Source organism: Carcharodon carcharias, chromosome 16, assembly GCF_017639515.1.
Source record: "Carcharodon carcharias isolate sCarCar2 chromosome 16, sCarCar2.pri, whole genome shotgun sequence".
Classification (NCBI taxonomy): domain Eukaryota; kingdom Metazoa; phylum Chordata; class Chondrichthyes; order Lamniformes; family Lamnidae; genus Carcharodon; species Carcharodon carcharias.
In genome coordinates, this window is record NC_054482.1 from 58,690,086 (window position 1) to 58,711,507 (window position 21,422).

Here is a 21,422-nt window from a genome sequence, read left to right on the forward strand (position 1 = left end):
ATGAAAAACAAAAAACTGCGGATGCTGGAAATCCAAAACAAAAACAGAATTACCTGGAAAAACTCAGCAGGTCTGGCAGCATCGGCGGAGAAGAAAAGAGTTGATGTTTCGAGTCCTCATGACCCTTCAGCAGAACTGAGTAATATTAGGAGAGGGGTGAAATATAAGCTGGTTTAAGATGGGCAGGGGGTGGGGGCGGTTGTAGGGACAAGCAAGCAGTGATAGGAACAGATAATCAAAAGATGTCACAGACAAAAGAACAAAGAGGTGTTGAAGGTGATGATATTATCTAAACGAATGTGCTAATTAAGAATGGATGGCAGGACACCCAAGGTACAGCTCTAGTGGGGGTGGGGTGGAAAGACTAAAAGGGCATAAAAGGTATAGATTTAAAAATAATGGAAATAGGTGGGAAAAGAAAAATCTATATAAATTATTGGAAAAAACAAAAGGAAGGGGGAAGAAACGGAAAGGGGGTGGGGATGGATGAGGGTGTTCAAGATCTAAAGTTGTTGAATTTAATATTCAGTCTGGAAGGCTGTAAAGTGCCTAGTCGGAAGATGAGGTGCTGTTCCTCCAGTTTGTGTTGGGCTTCACTGGAACAATGCAGCAAGCCAAGGACAGACATGTGGGCAAGAGGGCAGGGTGGAGTGTTAAAATGGCAAGCGACAGGGAGCTTTGGGTCTTTCTTGCGAACAGACTGCAGGTGTTCTGCAAAGCGGTTGCCCAGTTTACATTTGGTCTCTCCAATGTAGAGGATTCCGCATTTGGAGCAACAAATGCAGTAGACTAAGTTAGGGGAAATGCAAGTGAAATGCTGCTTCACTTGAAAGGAGTGTTTGGGTCCTTGGATGGTGAGGAGAGAGGAAGTGAAGGGGCATGTGTTGCATCTTTTGCGTGGGCATGGGGAGGTGCCATAGGTGGGGGTTGAGGAGTAGGGGGTGATGGAGGAGTAGATCAGGGTGTCCCGGAGGGAACGATCCCTACAGAATGCCGCCAGGGGATGAAGGGAAGATGTGTTTGGTGGTGGCATCATGCTGGAGTTGGCAGAAATGGCGGAGGATGATCCTTTGAATGCGGAGGCTGGTGGGGTGATAAGTGAGGACAAGGGGGACCCTATCATGTTTCTGGGAGGAGGGGAGAAGGCATGAGGGCGGATGCGTGGGAGATGGGCCGGACACAGTTGAGGGCCCCCTACACTTCCTCTCTCCTCACCGTCTAAGGGCCCAAACACTTCTTTCAAGTGAAACAGCATTTCACTTGCATTTCCCCTAACTTAGTCTACTGCCTTCGTTGCTCCCAATGCGTTCTCCTCTACATTGGAGAAACCAAATATAAACTGGGCGACCGCTTTGCAAAACACCTGCTGTCTGTCCGCAAGAAAGACCCAAAGCTCTCTGTCGCTTGCCATTTCAACACTCCACCCTGCTCTCTTGCCCACATGTCTGTCCTTGGCTTGCTGCATTGTTCCAGTGAAGCCCAACACAAACTGGAGGAACAGCACCTCATCTTCCGACTAGGCACTTTACAGCCTTCCGGACTGAATATTAAATTCAACAACTTTAGATCTTGAACTCCCTCCTCCATCTCCACCCTCTTTTCTTTTCTTCCCCCTTCCTTTTGTTTTTTCCAATAATTTATATAGATTTTTCTTTTCCCAGCTATTTCCATTATTTTTAAATCTATACCTTTTATGCCCTGTTAGTCTTTCCACCCCACCCCCGCTAGAGCTGTATCTTGGGCGTCCTGCCATCCATTCTTAATTAGCACATTCGTTTAGATAATATCACCACCTTCAACACCACTTTGTTCTTTTGTCTGTGACATCTTTTGATTATCTGCTCCTATCACTGCTTGCTTGTCCCTACGACACCCACCCCCCCCACTTCTCTCCCCCATCCCCCCCAACCTTAAACCAGCTTATATTTCACCCCTCTCCTAATATTACTCAGTTCTGCTGAAGGGTCATGAGGACTCGAAACATCAACTCTTTTCTTCTCCGCCGATGCTGCCAGACCTGCTGAGTTTTTCCAGGTAATTCTGTTTTTGAATAAGAAAATTTATCCAGGTATGTCCCATCCACAAGAAAGAAAAATCCAATCTGGCCAATTACCGCGGCATCAGACTATTCTCGATCATCAGAGAAAAGTTAATGGTGGCTTAAATATTAAAATACATTGATTTTGAAGAAGCATATCCTCATAAAAAAGAAACTTAAACCTTTGTTCTGGCCAACTGAATAGGTTGGATAGAGAGGAGCCAGTTTAACCCTTCTCACCTGGATCATAACAACTATATACAAAACGCACTGCAGCAACTCACCAAGATTCCTTTGGCCTCTACCACCTAGAAAAACAAGGGCAGCAGATGCATGGGAACACCACCACCTGCAAGCTCCCCTCTAAGCTGCACACCATCCTGACTTAGAACTATATCGCCAGTCTTTCACTGTTGCTGGGTCAAAATCCTGGAACTCCCTTCCTAACAGCTTTGTGGGTGTACCCACACCAAATGGACAGCAGTGGTTCCAATGCAGCAGCTCAGCACTACTTTCTCAAGGGCAATTAGTACAACATTGCCAGCTACTCCACATTCCATGAAGGAAAAAAAAAACAGAATGAGGACACAGGAGATAATTTGTAGCAAGGAATCAGACGTACTAAGAATAACTAATTAAGATCAAGATAGAAAGCAAATCCATATGATTGGAGACAAAGAGGAGATCAATCACTTTAAGAGGGGTATTGTACAGATCATCCAACAGTGGAACAAGATATGGAGGAAATAGATGCAGGAAAATCTAGGAAATCAGTAAGGGATTTAGAATCTGGGGGAATTTCAGCTACTCCCAAATAAATTACCAAAGAGAAGTGGGAAAGGGGACAAGGGAAAGAGGTTTTAAACAGATGTGTCAAGACTGTTTTTTAAAAATCTGTATTCAAGAAGCCAAATCGGCAAGGAACCACTACTGGAACTAATAATGGAAAATGGACAGAGCAGAAAAGAGAAGTAAGCATTGGGAGCATCTAGGTAATAGTGATCATAATGCAATGAGGTTTAAAATATTGACTGAGAAACCATATACATGACTAAGATCTAAATAAATAGTTGGGAAAAAGCTCCTTTTGACGAGATGACAATGGAACTATGAAAGGTAAACTGAAGGAAGATTTTGACTGACAAAGACAGAGGATGGCAGTAGGGAAATACCTAAAAATAATGAATAATAGAGTTCAGGAAATATATTCCACTAAGCAAGGATAAGCTTAGCCTATAGCGAAATGTATTTGATGAATAAAATGAGGGATAAAATTGAAACTAAAGAAAAAAACTTCCCACCCTCGTCTCAATTTTAAGACCAGCAGGACATGTTCAGGGATGGTGGTGGTGGGGGGATTAGGGGAGAAAAAGGAAAGTTGGGGATGGAGGTGTATGGGGAAACTTGGCAGGTTGGTCCTCAGGTGCGAGAGGGCATCTCCATTAATGACCGCTTTTGAGGTTGAATTCCCCTCCCCTCCCAAACAAAAGGGCCCGAGTCCCCAGGTGTTCCCTCCCAGTTTGCCATTCAGATCACCACCCTCAATCCCCTCATCCATCTCAGAGCTCCCCTTCCCACCCTGCCACAAGAACCCAGGCTTCCCTGTCCTGGGGCTCTAGCATTTTGACTCTGATGACTGCTTGTATACCCAGCAGTGGCCACTTTTTCTGGTGGCAGTACACGGAGAATTAAATGGCTATAGGACAGCTGACATCTGCGGCAGGGATGTTTTTCCCAGTGACTTCTTTGGTGGTAGGCCATTGGAAAAACTCTGCTCCAGTGATCTATAGACCAATTAGCTTAACACTTGTCATGATAGGAAAGATGAAGGAGTCTTCACTCAAAGATGTAATGAATAGAAAGTCAACTGGAAAAGAAAAAAAAACACTCACTACAGACTTCAAAAATGGAAGGTTTGGCCAATCTTATTGAATTCTTTGCAGAAGTAACAAAAGTAGATTTGGGTAATGTCGTCAATGTAATGCATATTTGACTTCTGAAAAAGGCAACAGTAAGATCAGAACACATGGAGTCAGGTAGCCGAATGGATAGCAAGCTGACGAGAGAACTGAATAGAAATTAAGGGCAGGACCCGCTCGCCGACGCGTAAAATGACGTGCAGTGATGTAGGGTGGAACACCTGACATCACTGCGCCCCATTTAAATTTTCAGGTAGGCAGCAGCTCAGCAAAATCAGCTGTGTGCCTGTCGACCTGTCAATAGCCAATTGAGGCAATTGACAGTTATTTAAGTAATTAACGGACCTGCCCGTCCAACTTTAAGGTTGGCGGGCAGGCCAGGAGCCCTGGCGGGCATTAGTAAAAGCATGAAACCTCATCCACAGGCGGGATGAGGTTTCATGTATGTTTTTTAAAAATTTAATTAAAGTTTTTTAAAAAGTTATGGACATGTCCCAACTCATGTGACAGTGTCGTATGAGGGGACATGTCAGGGAATTTTTTCTATTTTTGATATTTCTTTTAAACTGTAGAGCCGATCTCCCTGAGGCAGCACTTAGCCTCAGGGGGATGAGTGCACTCTCTCGTGCGCATGCACGAAAGAGAACACTCTCGGGTTTAGGGATTCCCCACCCCATCCCCCCGCCCGCACAGGGAGCGGACAGCGTTTCTGTGCTGAAGTCACGCTGGGTAGGTCTTAATTAGCCCGCCCATGTAAAATGGTGACCTGCCCACACTTCAACTTCCCCCCAGACGGGGGAAATCCTGCCCTCAGGGTAGCTACTCAGACTGGCAAAAAGGTGAGAAGTGGCGTTCAACAGGGATCAGTGCTGGGACCACTATTCACATTAATGAACTGGATGCAGGAATCATACATACATTTCCAAAAAAGTTGAAACACCAAATTGGGGTGTAGTTCATATAAAGTGTGAGGTTTTGATCGTAAGAATAAGGAAATCACATATTGTTTAGATGATAAGAGTCTGAATGGGTAGAGGTGTAAAAGGATCTAGTGGCACAGATATTCAAATCATTAATCTGTGTTGGTATTTTTAGTAAGATTAGGGGTTGTTTCTAAAGGGAAAGAATTAAAAAGCAGAATAGTTATGTGAAGCTTGTATAGCATCTGAGTTAGGTCACAATTGGAGCACTGCACACAGTTCTGGTCTCCATATTATAAAAAAGAGCAGAGGTATTGGAGATAGTGCAAAAAATACATGGCTGATACTAGACGATTGACACTAGACTAAGAGGATATACTTGGAGAAAAACTGAACAGGCTTGGGCTGTTTTCTCTTGAAAAGAAAAGGCGAAGGGGGTGACCTGATAGCGGTCTTTAAGATAAGCAGAATATATTTTAAAAAGGTATGAACTTTTAAATGTTGATGCTCAGCGAGACTCGGGCTCTTGGGTTCAAACAAGGAACACAGTATTTAGATCCAGCAAGAAATTAGGAAGGCAAATGGCATGTTGGCTTTTATTGCAAGGGGATTAGAGTACAAGAATAAGGAAGTCTTGTTACAACTGTTACAGGCCTTTGGCAAGATCACACCGGGAGTATTGTGCACAGATTTGGTCGCCATATTTAAGGAAGGAAATATTTGAATTGGAGGCAATGCAACAAAGGTTCATTGGACTGGTTTCTGGGATGAGAGGTTGAGTAAATTGGGCCTATACTCTTTGGAGTTTAGAATACTGAGAGGCAACTTCATTGAAATATACAAAATTCTGAAGGGGCTTAACAGGGTAGACACAGAGAGATTGTTTCCCCTAGAGGAGGAATCTAGAATGCAAGGACACAGTCTCAGGATAACAGGCTTATCATTTATGACTGAGATGAAGGGAAATTTCTACACTCAGAGGATTGTGAATCTTTAGCTTGTCTACCCTAGAGGGTTGTGGATGCTTCATCATTGAACATATTTAAGGCTGGGATAGACAGATTTTTTGTCTCAGGAAATCAAGGGATATGGGGAATGGACAGGAAAGTGGAGTTAAGGCTGAAGATTAGCCATGATTGTATTGAATGGTGGAGCAGGTTCAAGGGGTGGGTGGGGGGGGGGGGGGGGGGGTGGGGGGCATATGATCTACTCCTGCTCTTATTTAAGTTCTTATAATAAAAACGTTGAATAGGGTAGACAGAAGATGTTCCCACTTCTGGGAGTGTTTGAAACTGGAGGCCATAAAATGTAAGCCAGTTATAAATTCAATACAGAATTAACAGAACCCCTTCTTTACCAGAAAAGTGGTAGTAAGGTGAAACATGCTACCAAAAGGAATAGTTGAAAGCAAATTGCAGAGAAGCGCTTAAGGGGAAACTAAATAGGTACATGATCGAGAAAGGAATAAGAGGATAGCTTGATAAGGGTTAGAAGAGGTTTGTGAGGAAACCAACGTGGGCATAGACAAGCTGGGTCAAAATCCTGGAACCCTCTCCCTAACAGCATTGTGAGTGTACCTATGCCACAGAAACTGCAGTGGTTCAAGAAGGCAACTCAAGGGCAATTAGGAATGGACAATAAATGCTGGCCTAGCCAGCGACGCTCACATCCCATAAATGAACAAAAAAAGAATGACCCATTTCTGAACCACTATTCCTTAGAAAAGGACAAACAAATTAAATTTCATGAAAGACTGCATGAGAAGGAACCTGTGCTGACAGATTATCCTTGCATTCAGTGCTTGAATATCATAAGAGATGCAGCACAACATTTCCCAGGTAATGCTTATGGACAGCTCAGGCCACTGAGGTCACAATTTTCAGTTGTAACCAGTGAAATCCACAGGCATACAAATGAGAGTCAGTACACAACACCAGGAAACAAGGTATTACAGAATCTCCTATTGTTGAAGTGTTTCTTTGATGCAAGTATAATTTTAAACAGTCCTGGACCCAAAATTGGATAAATGTGAAGTTATACTTCCTTGCAGTAATGATTTGAAACATCTATACAATGGAACAAAGTCTAAGTAACATTCTAAGTAACATTTTAAGACAATTGAGTCTAAGGAACTGTGCCCTTTTCTACAAAAGGATGGTACAACTGATTTAATCACTTTTTAAATTGGCTGTTAGGTTATTTGTGCAATTATCTTGCCCATCAAAAAAAAACTTGCATCACATAAAGATACTTCCTTTGCCTACTTGTTTAAGTTTTTTCCTCTTGTCTTTAGCTGACAATTTCTTGTCTTCTACAATATTTTCCAACAACTCAGCTATGGCAACCTGAGACACAGAAACCCTTTGCTCTTCAAATTCTTTGGTACTTATCTGTTGGCAGAATGCATACATTGGGACTGTAGCATTTATGTTTGTGCATGGATATGTAATCTGAAAAACAATAAGGATAAATTAATACTCGTAACTCAAAAGTGTTAAAAGTATGTTTGACTGAGATTCATATTACCGCTATGTTGCATGAAATTAAAACACATCCACTAACACACATACTTTTAAAATAATTTATTACTAAAGGAAGTATAGCCTACCTGGACTCTTTGGAGATGATTGATGTGGTTGTCAACAGCATTCCTCAAATAAGGTGGTACCTGCAAAATCTCTTGATGGTGGTCCAAAATAAAGGAAACAAGTCGTGTGCCTAGTAATTCATCAAGGTCAGCTTCCTTTTCACAACGTAGTATACAATGTGAAAATGTTTGAACCACCTATTAAGTAAACCAAAATGTGCAGTTAACGAATAGCATGCCAAATTTCATCGTTCAGTATTTTCTCCTTTTTGTTTAATAGTTTTTCTCCCCCAAGACAGAAATTCAGAATGTTATAGTGACAGCTCACCTTTCTGGAGGCAATGGGGTCATTGGCAGAGGGGAGGTTGAGCAGCAGGGCACCCTTGGAGTGTCATGGGATAAAGACCCTGGGATGCCTTGCTGGCATTCCTCCTCCTGTAAGTATCCTTCACTCAAATGCTCACTCTTCATAACTATGTCTATATAATATGTGCCAGCAGGCTATTGACATGACATGATGTTCATATGACAGTAGGAGTCATGGGTTTTGCATTACCACTCAGACCTGACATAATTCTTGCCTGATGTCCATACACACATTCTCAGTGGGGGACACTGGAGAGTAGAGTAATCATGAGCATAAGCTCTGTCTGATTTTTCCTTCATATGACAAAAAATGTAAAAGTGTTCCACTCCCAATTGTGGTATTCTTCAGGTTTATGAAGAGACTTGGGGAAAATTGTTAAATAATAGAAGACTGGGGGAAATCAAAATTTTGAGATGGTAAATAATGAAAGACCATTTTCAAATGTAGGTGAGTCATAAATTGAAGTATATGCTGGAAGCAAATGGGATTTTAGGACATCTTTCACACAAAGTTTATCTGGCAATCCGTCTTCCCAAACCCCTTCCCCCGGTGACTGACTCAGCAGTCCCTCTTCCCAACCATCCCCCCATCTCCCACTGATCACATATTTGTAATAGTAGCTGAACAAGGAGGAAAAGTCAAGAAACGTGTTGATGCTTTGGTCAACATTTGACCCAAATATTAGCAGGGTTGTAGACACAAAAAAGCAATGTGTAATGTTTCCTTTGCACATCAACTATATACAGACCTGGAAATTCATTGGACTTCAAAGAATAACTTTACCTCTGGGTATCAGTATGTTGCACCCAGTCAATCAGTACAATGACTGCAGCAGCATGCTAGACTGTGACATCGTTTATTCAGCAGCTCGGCCTTTCCAACAGCCTTATAACAATACCAAACTGCCCTGGGACTCCATAGGCCTGAAAACTGTCTCTGATTCACTACAATCAGCAGAAACTTGGGCTCCACTGCTCCCTCCTCCTCTTCTATGACCCCTCCCACTTGCTTCTGAAATCCACAGCTCCACCAAGTGGCCAATAGCAGAGCACACCCTCCTGGTGGGATGAGTGAGACAGCTGGGCTGATGCAAGGCTGAGTGGCGGCAGCTGGTGTTCAGGTTCAGAACTAGCCATGCTGCTAGTGAAGCTGTTCCAGTACTACTATAACACTGGCATCTACCCAGCAATGTGGAAAATTGCCCAGGTATAGCCCGTCCACAAAAAGCATGGCAAATCTAACCAGGCCAATTAATGGCATCAAGGGTCAATCATCAGCAAAGTGACAGAAGATGCTATTGACAGTGCTTTTCTTTTGATGAAACCAATTAAACTAAATTAGGAAAACGAGGGAATCAAGCAACACTTGCTTAGAAATAACCTGCTCGCTGACGCTCAGTTTGGGTTCCACCAGCTCCTGAATTCATTACAGCCTTCGTTCAAACATGGACTAAACAGCTGAACTCAAAAGTGAAGTAGGAATGACTGCCCTTGATGTCAAGGCAGAATTTCACCATGCGGCATCAAGTAGCCCTAGCAAAACTGAAGTCAATGGGAATCGGGAGTAAAAACTCTCTTCTAATTGCATACATAGCATAAAAAGATAATGGTTCTGGTCACTAGAGGTCAATCATCTCAGTCCTGGGACATTGCTGTAGGAGTTCTTCAGGGTAGTGTCCTAGTCCCAACAATTTTCAGCTGCTTCATTAATGACCTTCCCTCCATCATAAAGGTCAGAAGTGGGGATGTTTGCTGATGATTGCACAATGTTCAGCACCATTCCTGAGTCCTCAAATATTGAAGCAGTCAGTGTCCATATGCAGCAAGACCTGGATAACATTTAGGCTTGGGCTAGTAAGTGGCAAGCAAAATTTGTGCAACTTAAGTGCCAGGCAATGACTGACTATCCTCCAAAAAGAGAGAATCTAACTGTCTCCCCTTAACATTCAATGGCACTACCATTGTGGAATCCCTCGCTATCAACATCCTGGATGGGGTGGTTGTCGGGGGAGCACAGGGAGGACGTTGCCATTTGACCAGAAACTGAATTGGACTAGCCATATAAATATCGTGGTTACATGAGCAGGTCAGAGGCTGGGAATTCTGCAGAGAAACTCACCTCCTGACTCCCCAAAGCCTGTCCACCATCTATAAGGCACAGACCAAGAGTGTGATGGAATACTCTCTACTTGCCTGGATGAGTGCAGCTCCAATAACATTCAAGAAGCTCGACACCAACCTGGACAAATTAGCTCTCGAGTGGCACCCCAACCACCGCCTTCAACATTCACTCACTCCCTCCACCACTGACACACAGTGGCAGCAGTGTCTACCATTTACAAGATGCACTGCAGCAACTCACCAAGGCTCTTTCGACAGCACCTCCCAAACCTGTAACCTCTACCATCTAGAAGGGCAAGTGCAGCAAATGCATGGAAATACCACCAGCTGCAATCCCCTTCCAAGCCACATCATCCTGACTTGGAACTATATTGCTGTTCCTTCACTGTTGTTGGATCAAAAACCTGGAACTCCCTTCCTAACAGCACTTTGGATATTCCTACAACACATGGACTGCAGCGGTTCAAGAAGGCAGCTCACTACTATCTTAAAGGGCAATTGTGCTGATTACACAAAACTTGGTGGGAATGGGAATTGTGAGGAGGATGCAGAGAGGCTTCAAGGCGATTCAGGCAGATTAAGTGAGTGGCAAGAATATGACAGATGGAATAATGTGAAGTTATCCACTTTGATAGGAAAAACAGAAATGCAGAGCATTTCTTAAATGGTGAGAGATTGGGAAGTGTTGATGCCCAGAGGCAGCTGGGTGTTTTGTTCATAAGTCACTGAAAGCTAATATGCAAATGCAACAAGCAATTAGGAAGGCAAATGGTATGTTAGACTTTATTGCATTAGGAATTTATGTACAGGGGCAAGGAAGTCTTGCAGCAGTTGTATTGAGCCTTGGTGAGACCACACTTGGAGCAGTGTGTGCAGCTTTGGTCTCTTACCCAAGGATATACTAGCCTTAGAAGGAATGGAATGAAGGTTCACCAAACTAATACCTGGGAGTGTCCTATGAGGAGAGATTGAAGAAAATGGATCTCAGTTCTCTTGAGTTTAGAAAAATGAGTGGTGATCTCATTCAAACATACAAAATTCTTACAGGGCTCAACAGGGTAGATGCAGGGTGTTTCCCCTGGTTGGGGGTGGTGGGAGGTCTAAAACCAGGGAACACAGCTTCAGGATAAGAGGTAGGCCAGTTAGGACAGAGAGGAGGAATTTCTTTAATCAAAGTGTGGTGAATCTTTGGAATTCTCTACCCCAGAGGGCTGTGGAGGCTCAGGAATTGAATCTGTTCAAAGCAGCGGTCAATAAACTTCTAGATACCACTGACATAATACAGAGATAGTGCAGGAAGATGGCATGTGGTAAAAGATCAGCCATGATCTAGTTGAATGGTGGAGCAGGCTCTAGGGGCCGAATAGCCTACTCCTGCTCCTATGTTCCTAAATTCCTGGGGATGGGCAACAAATGTTGACCTCGCCAGTGATGTACACATCCCATGAAATTAAGAAAAATAAAAAAGAGCTGCGATGTGGCTCCCCACACAGGAGTTCATAGATTGCACCCTGGATAGCTCAGGGATTGGCTGAGAGCACATGAAATCATGGTTGAGCACAACAACTATAGAGAGACGGAGGTCGGAAAATCATTTCCAAGGGCGGAATTCCATATTTGAAAAGACAGAAATTCACCAAACGGTGGAAACTTCTCATCCTTGAATGTTTGTTTCTATCCAGGATGCGATAAGCTAAAGCAGAGACCAAACTTCAAACTGTTACACTACTAGTTTAAACAGAGTAGTGCCACATGACATGTTGCTTCCCACTGAATAATGAGGCAAAGAAAAGAATGTTTTTCTTCTTTTTTATTCCTTTCTAGTGTACCAATGATGCAGGGTGGTGCAAGTTATTCCCAGTTTATTACTTGACCATTTTTTTAAGATCACATTTACATGAGTTTTATTTTGGACATCTCTTATTGTGAGATGGCTGATATGGAAAATGAAACTAAGTGCAATGGTGCAATAGGAGCTACTATTTCTGCAGGTAGACAGAGGTCTGCAAAAGGAACTTTACTCTGCAGCTGATTGGCTGTGTCTGATCTGCAAGTGCCTGATGTCAAGATTGGATGCATGTCATTCTCATCTGGAGTACATAAACCATTTTAAGTTACCATATGGAAAACATATGAAAAGAATATCAGAATTTGTATGAATTCAGCTTGGCACCAGGCATGTCACATTTCATTAAACCAGGTCAATGTGATATTAAGGTGGCCACATACCAACATTCTTGTTCCCATAGCTTCATGGAGTTGTGGCATATCAACATTCTGGCTTATGCGAGATATCATGCGCATAAGTAGTTGCAGTTTTCTACGATTAGGTGGAGGCAAGAAGAGGCAACATATCTGAAGGGCTTCTATGGCAACCTGCTCCAGCTGAGGTTGTAGCAAACCTGTAGCATGGTTAGGAATTAAGTTTTACTATATTTTTCCCAACCTTCATCTGATGCATAAATACACAAAATATTTCTAGAAATCAATGTGTGTAGCTAATTTCTTCTAAAGCTAAATTTGAACATGCACTATACAAATTAGATTTTCTTAAAAACAAATCAAATCAAATACACCAAGACGAGAATTTGTTAACAGTACAATGGGTGTACCTACACCACGGGGACTGCAGCGGTTCAAGAAGGCAGCTCTTCACCACCTTCAAGGGCAATTAGGGATGGGCAATGAATGCTGGCCTAGCCAGCGAAGGCCACATCCTGTGAATGGATAAAAAAAAAAGTCGTTTGGTGGTATAGGACTTGAATATTGCTGAAAAAAAAAGAGACATGCTGTCAAAGCTTTTTGTCTTACTCATCAGGACTGATACAGGAATGCCAAATTTCAGTGGAAACAATTTACACTTCATAATAAAATGGTGCTGATTGACCAGAGCCAACAAATGTTGCTATGGCAAATGCCCAAGGAGCTACTGTTTATGCAAAAAAGTGCAATGTCTAGGCATATTTCTTTTGCCTGCAGAACACAGGTCCCTGCATATGAATATACATAGCTTCTAGCAAGCTTCAGTGAGCTAAATTGTGAACCTGGCTGATTATCTTAAATTGGTTGTTAGTATAATTCTTAGCACGCTCAGGATTGTTCAGCAAGTACCGTCCAATTGCAAAATCACATTTTACGTTAGACATTATTTTGAATTTTATAAGCACAGGTAGGTTGAGTACGGTTAGTATTCTGTCTATTGTGAATAGGGCTGTGTTGTTTGATATGATTTGTCAATCGTTGGGATGTACGGCCCATGTACCTGGCATTGCACCGGCACTTGAATTCATACACTATGTTACTCATTTGTGTGGTAGGCAGAACATAATTTTGGCTTGACAGCAGCACCCTACTTGTGGAAAACACCATTTGTATTGCCATTGCACAGTAGCAGCGTGAAACATCAACTTCACCGGTTGTTCAAATTTTTGAGATACTTTGCCCTTCCAGGGTAATTTGAGGTAGACTGGGCGCTTTCCAGATCTAAAAATGATGACCGCAGGTCCATGAGTATGTGCAATACACGAGCAGTGATATTGATATGATACGTAGGATCTGGTGCAGGCACCATGGCAGCATTGACCAGAGCCAACTTACCAACAAATCAGTACCCCTTTTCTCATGCAGTATAAATTGCTGTTCCCACAGAAGTTTGGCATTTTTGCATCTGTCTTGATGAATTCTTGATTTCCTATTTATCTTTTAAAAATTTTAAATTAGGGTAAATAGAACATTTATTTAAGAATATAAGCACACATTAAAATTTAATGAGTGATTTAGGTGATGTATGGTAGCTGCAGAATGTGAGAGCTCATGGACACCAGTGTGATCCAAGGCCAACATGCCTGCAGCTTGAGGGACGTCAGCTCAGTCATTGAGCTGCAGACACTGTGACGCAGAGAGGAGGAAAATTACCTGGACACTTTATTTCAGGAGGCAGAGTTGGTCAATGGTCAGGGATAGGAAGGTGTGACTGAGTCAAGCAGGTATGGGTAAATCAACATGTAGTGTTGGAAGACTCAGCCTTTGCAATTGTCCAACAGCTATGAGGTGCTTGCCAACTGTGTGTATGAAGAAAAGGACTGCAAAGTGGATGAGTGAACTGGCTATCACATCATGGTAAAGGATGCCATTTAAGTGGGGGGAGCAAAGGGGAATGTGGTAATGATAGGATACAATATAATCAGGGGATAGGTACTGTTCTCTGCAGCTACAACTGGGGGCTACAAAGATTGTGTTGCCTGCCCAGTGCCAGAGTTAAGGACATATCCTTGCAGCTGGGGAGGAACTTGCGGTGGAGGGGGAGAATCCAGTTATCCAGTTGTCGTGGGCCAGATGGGAACCAACAGCATGGGTATTAAAATGTTACCAGAGCCATTCGCCAATTGGCATTGGCAGATTAGAACACATGGCTCAAAGATTGGTGTGGAAGAAAGTGTTTTGATTCATGGGGCACTGGCATCAGTACTCAGGGAAGAGTGAGCTATTCTGTTGGGATGGGTTCTACTTGAACCTGGCTGGGACCAGCGTCCTGGCCAACTGTATAACTAGAACTGTGGACAGGGGTATAAATTAACAAGCAGGGTGTTGGGGGTTCAGGTGAAGGGAGATTTAGAAATCCAAAGAGAAAGGTTGAGGCATTGGAGTAGTATAGTGATGTGAATAAAGGGAAACAGAATGGGATTGAAAGGGGCAGAGAGTTTAACAAAAGTTGTATATCAGTGTATAAAGGTCCTTGTAGAGAATAGAAGTAAAAAAAAGTTCTGTATCTGAATGCAAAAAGATGAACGAACTAGTGGCACAATAGATGCAAAAGATTTAGATCTAATCACCATTGCAGAAACATGGCTGCAAGGTGATCAAGATTAGGAAATAAATATTCCAGGGTACACAATATTTGCAAAGTCAGGCAGAATCAGTATGGGTAGGAATTAAGTATAGCAAGAGTCAGAAAACACAAAGTAATTTATAGCCCCCCTAACATTCTTATAATATTGGACAAAGCATTAAACAAAAAAATTATTGGAGCTTGTAACAAAGGCAATGCGATAATTATGGGGGACTTTAATCTTCATATAGGCTGGGACAATTAAATTGGCAAGAGTGGGCTAGATGGTTTGTAGAATGTTTGACAGTTGCTTGGAGCAATACGTTGTGGAACTAACTAGGCATAATGCTATCTTAGATCTGGTGTTGTGTAATGAAGCAGGGACAATTAGTAATGTCATAGTAAAAGATCCACTGGGAAATATAGAATTCAGTGGTATTATGATCCCCAAGTTAAGTTTGAAGTGACATAGTACTATCACAAAGAAGAATCTTAACTTAAACAAAGCCAATTATATTATATAGGTATGAGGGGAGAACTGACTGTAGTTAATTGGGTAAATAGACTAAAAGGTATGGCGGTAAACGAAGAGTGGTCAACAGTTAAACGATTCAAAATGTTTTTTAATAGAATGCATTGAACAAGAACTCAGCAAGGAAGACCCATCTGAGGCTTACTCAAGAAGTTAAGGATAAATTGAAAGAAGAGGCTTACAACATTGCAAAAAAAACAGTAGCAAGTCTGAGGATTGGCAGTGTTTTAGAAACCAGCAAAGGGCCACCCAAAGTTAATAAGGGAAAAAAAAAGAATGAGTAAACTAGCCAGAATTAGAGTAACTAAAATAAACAATGGTCTCTTAAAGGCAGAGACTGGAGAAACTATTGGGAATGAGGAAATGGCAGAGACACTGAATAAATATTTTCTGTCTTCAGAGAAGACAAGTTCTGTACCAGAAATTGACAGTAACCCAGGGGCTAAAAAGTGAGAGGAAATTAAGCAAAATTAATACCAGCAGAGAAGTATTGCAGAAACTGAAGGGACTAATATCAGACAAGTACCAAGAACCTGATGGTCTACAATTTAGGGTTTTAAAAAGAGATAGCTGCAGGGATAATGGATGCACTAACTACAATTTTCTAAAATTCTTTAGATTTGGGAACAGTCCCATCAGATTGGAAGTTGGCAAATGTTACACCTCTTCGAGAAAGGAGAGAGAAAACAGTGAACTACAGGCCAGTTTACTTAACATCTGCCATTGGGAAAATGCTGGAATATATTAAGGAAATCTTAGCAATGTACTTGGAAAAGTGTAGTATAATTAGAACAATATAGTTTTACTATATTGTTTGACAAATTTATTCGAGTGTTTTGAGGATATAACTAGTACAGTAAATAAAGGAGAACTAGCAGATGTAGAATGCTTGGATTTCCAAAAGACATTTGCTAAGGTGCCACACTAAAGGTTAATAGGCAAGATAAGGACTCATGGAGTTAGGGGTAATATGTTGGCACGGTTACAGGATTGGTTAATGGACAGGAAGGGGGGAAGAGTGGGTATAAACAGGGCATTTTCAAGTTAGCAGGCAGGGAATAGTGGAGTGCAACAAGGATCAGTGCTCGGGCCTCAGCTATTTACAATCTATTCTCTATCTCTTCATCTAAGTCATTAATATAAAGCATCTAAGTTTGATTATACAAAGCTAGATGGAAAGATAAGCTGTAGGGAGGACACAGAAAGGCAGCAGAGATATAGACTTTTAGGAGAGTGGGCAACAAGATAGCAGATGGAGTATAATGTGGGAAATGCGAAGTCATTCACTTTGGTCATAAGAAAAGAAAAGCAGAACTTCTTTTATTAAAAAGGTGAGAAACTTGTAAGTGTTAATGTTCAAAAAGAGACTTGGGTGTGCTTGCAAAAGAAATGTAGCAAGTTAGCATGCAAGTACTTAGGAAGGTCAATGGCATGATGGCTTTTATTGCAAGGGGATTAGAGTAAAGGGATAAAGTAGCCCTGCTACAATTCTACAGGGTTTTGGCAAGAACACATCTGGAGCAGTGTATGCAGTTTTGGTCTCCACATTTAAAGAAAGGATATACTTGCATTGGAGACAGTACAGCAAAGATTCACTAAATTGATCCCTGGAATGAGGGGGTTGTCTTATGATGAGGTACTGAGTAAATTGAACCCATATTCTCTGGAGTTTAGAAGAATGGGAGGTGATCTAATTGAGACCCTCAAAATTCTGAAGGGGCTTGATAGGGTAGATGCTGAGAGATTGTTTCTGTTAGTCGGGATAACTAAAATGCGGGGGCACAGTCTCAGGATAAGGGACCGATCGTTTAGGACTGAGATGAGGAGAAATTACTTCACTCAGAAGGGTTATGAATCACTGAAATTCTCTATTCCAGAGGGTGTGGTTGCTCCTTCGTCAAATACATTTGAGGCTGGGATAAACAGATAATTGGTCTCAGAGTTGAAGGGTATGGGGAATGGGCAGGAAAGTGGAGTTGAAACCCAAGATCAGCCATGATCGTATTGAATGGTGAAGCAGTCTATTCGGGCCATGTGGTCTACCCCTGCTATTATTTCTTGTGTTCTGAGCGTATGATGAGAAGCTTTTACAGCATGTCTTTCTTTTTCAAGCAATAATTGTACTGGTATACTCTTAACACACAAACATCAAATCTCCCTCTACCCTGTCTGAATGAAGTACAGTGACTATAATCTATCAATGCTGTCACCATCAGGCTGCTGATAGTAGTTTGGATTAGCTATCAGCAACCAGCCTTATAATCCTAACAATCTAATTATTTCACAAAGTACACCAATGCTGTGGTTGGGATTTTCTGGCCCTGTCGCGGGTCGGACCCACCGTGGGCGAGATGGTGCCTCAGCCAGAAGTCCATTGACTTGCGGGGGACTGGAAGATCCCGACTGCGGGCAGGTGCGGGAAATCCCGCCCTGTGATTGCATTAATCTTTCTAGTTATAATAATTTAAAACATACTATCCCATTAAATTTTATAAATTCAGCTATATTTAACTGGTCTTTTTCAAGTACACACGGACAAAAATACACAAGCTCAGACAAAAGCACCAAGCAATACATGCAATATTCAGCATTTGTCTTACTTTGCGTGCCATTTAAACATCCTACAAATGTCGAGTGGCAACCAGTTGAAGGGTGTTCAGATCCATGCTCAGCACATTTGTGACACTGAAACACAAGTGCCCCATCTGAAGCTGGATAGTCACAGTCCTCTGTAGCAGCTAAGCTGAGTGTGCTCGGCCTTCTAAGTCCTAGTTGAGCTGAAAAATCAGGTTTCACAGTGACTTCAGCAACTGGAGCATTTATATTGAAGTGGCTGCCTATATCTTTGAATACTTTACTGTTACTGGTTGTATTTAACTCTTGGCAGCTCATTTTAGATAAGTGATGCAATCTCCGCGATTGTATATTCCAATTTTGCTGGTCCTGACAATGAACTGATATTTTGTTGATGGAATTGGTTGACTCCCCTTTCAGCAACTCTTGATTTTTATAATTAGTCCAAGATTCTTTGCTGGATTCAGTCAAGGTCCATGCTGAGCTACACATAGAAGTTGAGTTAGAAATTTGTTGTCTGTCACTTTCCAAATAAAGATTCGACATGGATTCTGCTTTTGGCCTACATTTCGCAAGGTATTGCATGTCTTGATCATGGTACTGTTTATTATCATCTTGATGTCTTGCTTCATTTAGGACAGTGTGGCACAGTGGTTTGTGTAGTTTGTCTCCACTTGAAAGATTCACAATATTGCCTACTGAGTAGCATTTAGACTTGATAGAACTGTGCTGTTTGTGATCATTCTTTAAATTAGTCAGATTCTGACAACTGCCTCCCATCTGCTGCTCTTTGACGTCAGCTTTTCTGCAGCTTTTTGCACACTGGTTTAGACGTCTAGCACATCCTTTTTGAAGGTTGTGCTCATTTCGATTTAGTTTTTCCACAGATGTACATTGCATTTCCCCCTGTTGCTGTTCTGGTTCAAACAAAGGGTTGTTTTCTTTTGAAATGTCTTTGCAAATTAAGCTTAGTAACAGACACTCTGTTGATTTGAAAGAATTTATATGACTATTCAAATGCTGTGATTTTGCTGGCTGTGGACAACTGAGTTCATCCAAATTCTTGCGCTTTCCTTGCTGTCTGTTTGAGACCATGATGTAACCACATAAAACTAGCAGAAAACCAGAACAGATTTAGGTACACAGGGTGCAAATAAACAATAAACATTAGCAATGAGCTCAGCAACAACAACAAAATACACATTGCAAAATGTGTTAGTAACATAGAAAACACAAAGCAGACTGAAAAATACATACAGCAACAATTACAAAAGGGTCAAACTTACTTTTGTGTTTAACTACCCCTTCTCAAAAACATTCGTAAAATCACTGGTTAAAAGAAGCATTAAGTACAATAAAGCTTTCTTAACAAGACATTACCAGTACTGCAAATCGAGGTGTTAAAATTCATTTTACAGTTCTGGTTATTCTTGCTTTCATGTACCTACCCAGTATATTCACAAAGAGTTCATAATGTTCAAATGTAAGTAGTGGCTCGGGAAGACTTAGAAAGTAATCTGCAACTGTTTTAAATACATCTCGCTCAAAACCAGGATAACTTGGCTGGGTCAGGTCATTGTTCCGGGGCCCTGAATTTTTTAAAAAAATCACAAATATTAAATATTTTTATATATAAATTATTTATTTTTTATTTTACTGTTTTTATTTATATATTATTATAAATATTAAAATCAGAAATACAGAGAGTGACAATCCTGAAGATAATCTCAGAGGACCTGTAAGAAACTAAAAAGGAATGCAATTTACAAATTCAAATCAATTTCCAACAGGAATAAAATATTTTTTGTTACAAATTTTACAACCTCAAATGTTCCGTTGGTGTTATACTCACCAGAGTCAGCAAATTGTGGTTCCAATTCTCACTATGGGATTGGAGCATATAATCTATGCTGACATCCAGTACAGCTCTTCCACCACAAAGCGGGTGCAAAAAAATGGATATCAGAAACTCCTATGTTCAAATTTATATTGGAAAACCTAGACAAAGTGAATATATTTTTAGGTTTCCCTGTGGCATTGCTTAGAATATAGAAGTAGGCCACTGAGCCTACTCCGCCATTCAATGTGATCATGGCTGATCATCCACTTCAATGCCCTTTTCCCACATTATGCCCGTATCCTTTTGTGTCTTTGACAGATTTTTAAATACCAATCTCTGCTTTAAACATACTCAATGACTGAGCTTCTACAGCCCGCTTGGGTAGAGGGTTCCAAAGATTCACGACCCTCTGAGAAAGAAAATTCCCCTTATCTCGGTCCTAAGTGGCTTCCTGCTTATTTTGAAATTGTATCCCCTGGTTCTAGACTCCCCAAGCAGGGGAAATAACTTACCTGCATCTACCCTATCTACCTCTTTAAGTATTTTGTAGGTTCTGGCGAGATCACCTCTCATTCTTCAAAATTCTAGAGAATACAAGCCCAATTTCCCCAATCTCTCTTGATAGGATAGTCCTGTCATCCCAGGAACAAGTCTGGTGAACGTTCGTTGCATTACCTCTATGGCAATAATATCTTTCCTAAGATAAGGGGACCAAAACTGCGCATAGTACTCCAGGTGCAGTCTAACCAAGGTTCTACACAATTGAAGCAAGAATTTTATTACTTGTGTACTCAAATCCTCTTGCAACAAAGGCTAACATATCATCATGAGCCTTCCTAATTGCTTGCTGCATCTGCATGTTAGTTTTCGGTAACTTATTGATGAGGACACCCAGGTCCCTTTGTACATCTACACTTTCTAATCTCTCACCATTTAAGAAATACTCTGCAAAGCCATTCCTCCTACCTCCTGCTTAAGGTAATAAACAAATTGGTCTATATAATAATAGAGGTGTTTAGGCCACATAGGAGTTAACACTGATCTAAAGTGACTCATAAGCCAATTCCATTTTTTTTTTTAAATGAAGTGCTGGGTTTTCTTATTTTGGGGTCGAATTTTGCAAATCTGCCCATTCTGTGGAAATGTGAGTGTCTGTTATATTTTAAATGGATTACTTTACCCATGCAGTTAATTTTAATTCCTCATCATTTATAATGCTGAGAATGCACAGCAAGATGATGTGTAAAGATGGTCAATTGGATTTAGGATATTGGGGTATGGGGTGAGACATGAATAGCTGTAGAGCAATCTAGTTCCATGCAAACATCATGATGTGTCACCCCTGTCCCTATTCTATTTACATAGCTTCGCCAAGCTGACGATGAAAGTGTAGGATAGGGACAGCCCATTCTCCCCCAACTCCAAATCCATAACAGGGAAAAAAAAAATTCCTCTCCTCCCCACCCTCTCACTGCCCCTCCCTCTCACATCTTCTATCTCCCCCTGTCCACAGACCACCTGCCCCTCCACGCATGGTGCTGCTGCCTTATTTCTTCCCATCCTCACCCGACACATGCATGCCCTGATATTTCCTCTCCCCTTTTTATTGCACTTCTCTACACCTTCACTCTAAATACTTCTGTACCTATGTTCTCACTCCCCTACCTCTGCATCAACATTTTGCCTCCTTCTAAAGA

The 21,422-nt window shown here is 41.5% G+C and overlaps 1 protein-coding gene across 2 annotated transcripts in view; it reads right to left on the reverse strand.

The window, feature by feature from the left end:
• Positions 1-21,422, reverse strand: part of LOC121289169 (DEP domain-containing protein 1A-like) — a 61,146-nt gene that overhangs the window by 5,900 nt on the left and 33,824 nt on the right. Inside the window, exons 7-11 of one of the 2 annotated variants that reach the window (XM_041208334.1) lie at positions 19,334-19,474; positions 17,912-18,997; positions 12,181-12,353; positions 7,486-7,662; positions 7,142-7,327 (exon numbers count right to left, since the gene is read on the reverse strand). In XM_041208334.1, coding sequence (XP_041064268.1) covers positions 7,142-7,327; positions 7,486-7,662; positions 12,181-12,353; positions 17,912-18,997; positions 19,334-19,474 — 1,763 coding nt within the window. The remainder of the gene's footprint in view (positions 1-7,141; positions 7,328-7,485; positions 7,663-12,180; positions 12,354-17,911; positions 18,998-19,333; positions 19,475-21,422) is intronic. The other variant, XM_041208335.1, reaches the window with a different exon arrangement.